General features: G+C 45.3%; 1 protein-coding gene across 1 annotated transcript; it reads right to left on the reverse strand.

Moving 5' to 3' along the window:
* Positions 1-580: 580 nt before the first annotated feature.
* Positions 581-1609, reverse strand: LOC112123892 (olfactory receptor 52M1-like). The gene has a single exon (XM_024222461.1). It carries the CDS (start codon positions 1607-1609, stop codon positions 581-583), a length of 1029 nt encoding a protein of 342 aa, XP_024078229.1.
* Positions 1610-6019: the final 4410 nt, after the last annotated feature.

Below are 6019 nucleotides of genomic sequence, written 5' to 3' on the forward strand. Positions count from 1 at the left end.
GAGCGATCAGGGATCGATTTTATCGCGTCTTCACTAGACGCGATAAGTCGATCCCAGAAAATCGATTGCCTGCCGCCGGACCCTCCGGTAAGTGTGGATGTACCCTTTGTAGCTGAGCTTCAGGGCCCACAAGCTGTATGATGCACAGTCTCACCCGCCTGCAGCGCAACACTGCTCCCAAGCTTCAGCTGCTTTTATATGGCTTCCCTGTCCACTCCTGATTTGCCTGTCTGCCCCAGCGCTGTGTCCTCACTGCACTCACTGCAGGTTGCTTAGCCCCAGAGCCGAGGGAACCCAGCTGGTGAGGGAGGGAGATGGAAATGATCCAGTGAGTGATGGTGCGAGGGGACGAGTGAGCAGCAGGGGTGGTATGTTGGGGGAATAGGCACAGAAGGGGGAAAGGTCTTGAGAAAAGAGGCTGGGCAACGGGGTGTCTGGTGTTCAGTTATCAGCAAATAGAAATGTGGCAACTCTATGAGTTAGTGAGTTGTACAAGAACCGATCCACAGTTTATCACTATTACACAGCACAGTAAGGCCAGGAAAGGGTCTAATGTCTCTTTGACTGCTCAGTCAGTGATTCAGGGAAGAGAGCACAGCACCATGTCACCAGTCATCTCTGCACGGAGCTTGGTCTGAGAGCCAGAGCACCAGGAGAAAATGTTAGTTCCTTTATAAGTAAAGAGCCGGAGCAGCCTGTCCCGGATCTGTTTGGTTCTCACCCCGTAGATGATAGGGTTTAGCATGGGGGGCACCAGGAGATACATGTTGGCCATGAGAATGTGAAAATGCAGGGGCACATTGTGGCCAAACCGGTGTGTGAGGAAGGAGAAGAGAGCTGGGATGTAAAATACTAAGATGGCACAGAGGTGGGAGCTGCAGGTCCCAAAAGTTTTGAGCCGGGCGTCCTTTGTTGGGAGGCTGAAGATGGTCCTGAGGATCTGGGTATAGGACATGGTGATAAAAGACACAACCATAACAGTTACCAACAATGCCATAGAGAGGCTGTAGTAACTACTGACACGGATGTCTGCACAGGCCAGTTTCACCACGGCCATGTGCTCACAGTATGAGTGGGAGATGATGTTGGTTCTGCAATATGGCAACTGCCTCGCCAGGAAGGGATGGGGCAGTGCAAGCATGCCGCCACGCAACACCACGGCCAGGCCAATCTTGGCCACCACAGGGTTTGTCAGGATGGTGGAATGTCTCAGGGGATCACAGATGGCCACGTAACGATCAAAAGCCATAGCCGCGAAGATCCCAGACTCCATCACTGCAACAGAGTGAATGAAGTACATCTGGGTGAGGCAGGCACTAAAATCTATTTCCCTGGAATTGAACCAGAAGATGATCAGCATTTGGGGCAGGATGGACATAGACAGAATCAGGTCGGTGACGGCCAGCATGCAGAGGAAATAGTACATGGGAACATGGAGGCTCAGCTCCATACTCACGATGAACAGGATGGTGAAGTTTCCCAGGACAGCTACAGCATACATGGCAGAAAAGGGGATGGAGATCCAGACATGGGCCGCCTCCAGGCCAGGAATGCCCAGCAGGATGAAAGTGGAGGGGTTGATCAAGTTGGTTGTGTTGGAATCTGACATGGAGTAGGGGAGAATATGTCCAACGCTGAGGCACAATGGTGTCTCCTGCATGTACCGAACTTTCACATGGCTTCCTGTATGTGTCTAGGGTGATGGTCGCAGTACAAATGCCTGATGGAGAGACAATATTACTATGAGATAAGTTTATGGAGGGGATAGCCTAATTTTGGCAATTAATTGATCTTTGATTATTAGCAGGTAAATATGCCCAATGGTCTGTGATGGGATGTTAGATGGGGTGGGATCTGAGTTACTACAGAGAATTCTTTCCTGGGTGCTGGCTGGTGAGTCTTGCCCACATGCTCAGGGTTTAACTGATCGCCATATTTGGGGTCAGAAAGGAATTTTCCTCCAGGGCAGATTGGCAGAGGCCCTGGAGGTTTTTCACCTTCCTCTGCAATGTGGGGCATGGGTCACTTGCTGGAGGATTCTCTGCACCTTGAGGTCTTTAAACCGCGATTTGAGGACTTCAATAACTCAGGCATAGGTTAGGGGTTTGTTACAGGAGTGGGTGGGTGAGATTCTGTGGCCTGCGTTGTGCAGGAGGTCAGACTAGATGATCATAATGGTCCCTTCTGACCTTAAAGTCTATGAGTCTATGAGACACTACATGCAGTACTGGAGGCTGTTCTCATAGATGAAGCAAATTGGTAGCTCTTCACACAATGGAAAATGACATTTTCATTACTCAGATAAATGAATTATGAACAACTGTCCCTACTAATGTAAATTCCATATTTTATGGTGCTCCTTGCCTCAATAATTCCTACACATCACGGTGTGTAAAACCTTAACAGGAACCAGCAGGAAACGTGAGTGTGGATACATTGTTCCTTAGGGCTTGTCTATACTGCTTTGTTTTTTCACCAAAAGGCAGCTTTTGGAGAAGAAACAGTGGAGGTGTATACTCTGCAAAGCCATTTTCGATGACGGAACTCCCCAGTTTCAGTGAGATTATAAAACGACCTTGACAAAAGTTGTAAGGCTTTTTAATCAAAAGTTTTGTTGCCGAAGTGCCAATGTAGACACTTGCACTTGATTTTATCCCAGTAATAGGCCTCCGGAAGGCATCTCACAACGCCCATCCTGACCATTCTGGTTAATAGTTTCAACTCTGCTACCCTGCATCCAGGCAAACACCTTCCACCCACGCCTCCCGTAAAGTCCCGGGAATTTTGAAATTCCTCTTCGTGTTTGCTCAGAGTGGAGAGCTCACATCACATGTTCCCAGGTAACCACGGTGAATCCACGCAGCAATTGCCCTCCCACTTGGACCACTTCAGAGCTGCTGGATCTACTCACTATCTGGGGAGAGGAGGCTGTGCAGTCCCAGCTGTGCTCCAGTTGTTGGAATTTCAATACGTACTGACAGATTTCACGCAGCTTGTGGGAAAAGGGCTATGATCGGAACACACTGCATTGCAGAGCAAAGGTGAAGGCGCTGAGGCATGTGTACCAGAAGGCAAGGGAGGCAAATGGTTCCTCTGTTGCCCCACACCTGCTAGTTTTATAAGGAGTTGGATGCTATCCTTGATGCAATGAAAATCAGGCTAGAGAATCCATGCTGTAGGGAGTTTCCCATTCACCTAGTTACTGAAAATCTGAGAGTGGAAAAAAACCCAAACCTTTGCCAAGACATGTGCCAGGGGAAAACATCCCAAATAGAACACAGCTCCATGGAAACACCTGCTTATTTGCTGTAGTGGCCAAAACAAAGACAATGCTCGGTTTCCTAAGGAATGGGTTGGAGAATAACCTGCTCAGGATATGCACTCAGTTTTTGTCACCCAGTCTCTAACAGATAAAGCAGATAGAAAGGGGATTTCCGAGACAGGCTCTGAGAATTGAGGAGGTTACTATATGAGGACTGAAAAGTCTGGGACTGTTTAGTTTAGAGAAGAGACAAAGGAGGGGGCATATGATAGAGGAGAACAAAATGAAAGAATGGAACTGATTACATTCAAATAGACAAACAGAGAACAGTTCCCAACCGTTAATAGCTATCTACAGATATGCTTCAAATGTGCTAATTCCCAAAAACTTAGGAAAATTATCAGCAAAACTGATTGGGAGGAAAATATTAGACAGGAAAACGGGAATGAAAATTGGGAGTTCGTTAAGAAGAGTTTGTTGGATAGCTAAAAAGTCACGATTCCACAGTCAAGGAAGTGGAGAACTTTGGCTAAAAACCCGGTTCAGTGGCAAAGTGAAGGCAGCAATTATGTGGCAAAAAAACAATATATACAAATGGGAAAGAAGGGAAAATAGATAGCAAGCAATACAAATGGGAAGTTATGAAAATTGATAAGGGATGTTAAAGACAACAGGGAAAACTCCATGCTTGGCGGGGCTAAGATTAATAAAAAGGAGGTTATTAAGTACATTAAGAACAAAAAAAATAAAAAAATAAAAAAAAGGTTTAGGCCAATTCCTAGAGGGAGAAAGGAATCTTGTTAATGTTGCATAAAATGTAGATGTGTTGCAGAAATAGTTTTGTTCTGCATTCGGAAAGAAGCAGTATCAGGTACTCATATCACATGAGTTGATGAAATAGTCTCCAGTCCATTAGCTGCCAAGGAGGATGTTAAACAGCATCTACAATAGAACTGTAGAGTTACGAACACCAGAGTTACAAACTGACCGATCCACCACACATCTCATTTGTCAGGAGTAGAGCCAAAAAAAAAAATAATAAAGGACCATTCTGGGTTAAACGTAAACTCTTCAGAAATGAAGGGAAAGTTTAAGAAAAAAGATGTGACAAGTTTAGAAAACAATGGAAAAGCTGGTATGGGATTAGTTCAGAAAACGTCTAGGAATATTATTAATGCTAGTCAACAATGCTGTTTATGGAAAACAGGTCTTGTCAAATAAAACTGATTTCATCCTTTAATGAGAGGATACATTTGGTTGATCAAGGGTACTGCGCAGATGCAGTAACCTTCAATTTCTCTGAGGCATTTGATTTAAAAAGGAAAAACATCTCCACATGGCATTGGTGAAACCAACCACATCCAGTGCCGGGCTCCACATTTCTAAAAGGCTGTTGAGAAATTGGAGAGGGTGCAGAAAAAAGCCTCAGGAATGATTGGAGGATGGAGAAAATGCCGGACAGTGAGAGACTTAAAGGGCATCAGATATTTAACTTATCAAAAAAATGATCAAGCGGAGACTTTCTTGGGGTGAGAAGCATTGGTGAAGCGGAGAAAGGCAGAGCAAGACCCAATGGCTGGAAGCTGAAGCCAGACAAATTCCAGCTGGAAATACGGGCCAAATGTTTAGCACTGAGGGTGATTAACCATTGGAACAAACTGCGAAGGGAAGTGGTGGATTTTCGAACTCCCCATGTCTGCAGATCCAGACTGGATGCTTACCTGGAAGATCTGCTTGAGGTCTTTTCTACACTTAAAATGCTACAGCAGTGCTTCCTTAGCATTTCAGTGTAGACACGACTTACACCGATGGTGGTAACTAGGTCGATGCTGTCTACACCGGGGTTAGGTTGATATAACGACATCCTTCAGGGGTGTGTACTATTTTGCTGTTGCAAACAAAGCAAATGCAATTTTGGGGTTGCATTAACAGAGACATAGCATGAAAGTCACGGTAGGTGATACTACCGCTCTACTCAGTGCTGGTTAGGCCTCAGTTGAAGTAGTGTGTCCAGTTTGGGTCACTAAGGTTTAGGAAGGATGTAGAGATACTGGAAAGGATCTAAAGGCAAGCGACAAAGGTGATCCAAGGGATGGAATTCAAGCCATATGAGCAAGCTGATGGAACCAGGTATGTTTAGTTTGGAAAAGAGGAGATTGAGGGAACATGCCAGCGGTCTTCAGATCCTTCCAAGGCTGCCGTAAAAAAGATGGGGAAAAGTTGTTCTCTCTTGCCACAGAGGCAGGACAAGAGTCAATGGGTTCAAACTGCAGCATAGTATATTCAGATGAAATATCAGGAAAAAGTCCCTAACTGTAAGAACAGGCGAACAATGGAACAGTCGCCTAGACAGGCTGTGGAGGCTCCTTTGCTGGAGGTTTTCCAAAGGATGCTGGATAGTCATGTGTCTGGGATGGTTTAGATATAACAAATCCTGCATCTCAGCAGGGGTTAGATTAGCAGACTCTTGTGGTCCCTTCTCACCCCGTGGCTCTATGATTTTATGATGTAAAATCCTAGTGTAGACCATGCTTTAGTCACACACAAGTCATTGGGCTCAATACAGGGGTAACTGGGTGAAATTTAGTGGCAACTGTTATACAGAAGGTCAGACTGGATGATCTAATGGTCCCTTCTGACCACAAACCCTATGAATCTATGAATAAAGAAAGTAGATCAGGCATTTATATTTACTCTGTCTCACAACATACGAACAAGGGAACATTCAATTACATCAAAAATCTGAAAGTATAACAC

The sequence above is a fragment of the Terrapene carolina genome, unplaced genomic scaffold (assembly GCF_002925995.2).
Source record: "Terrapene carolina triunguis isolate 2854851 unplaced genomic scaffold, T_m_triunguis-2.0 Scaffold34507, whole genome shotgun sequence".
NCBI classification, from domain to species: domain Eukaryota; kingdom Metazoa; phylum Chordata; order Testudines; family Emydidae; genus Terrapene; species Terrapene triunguis.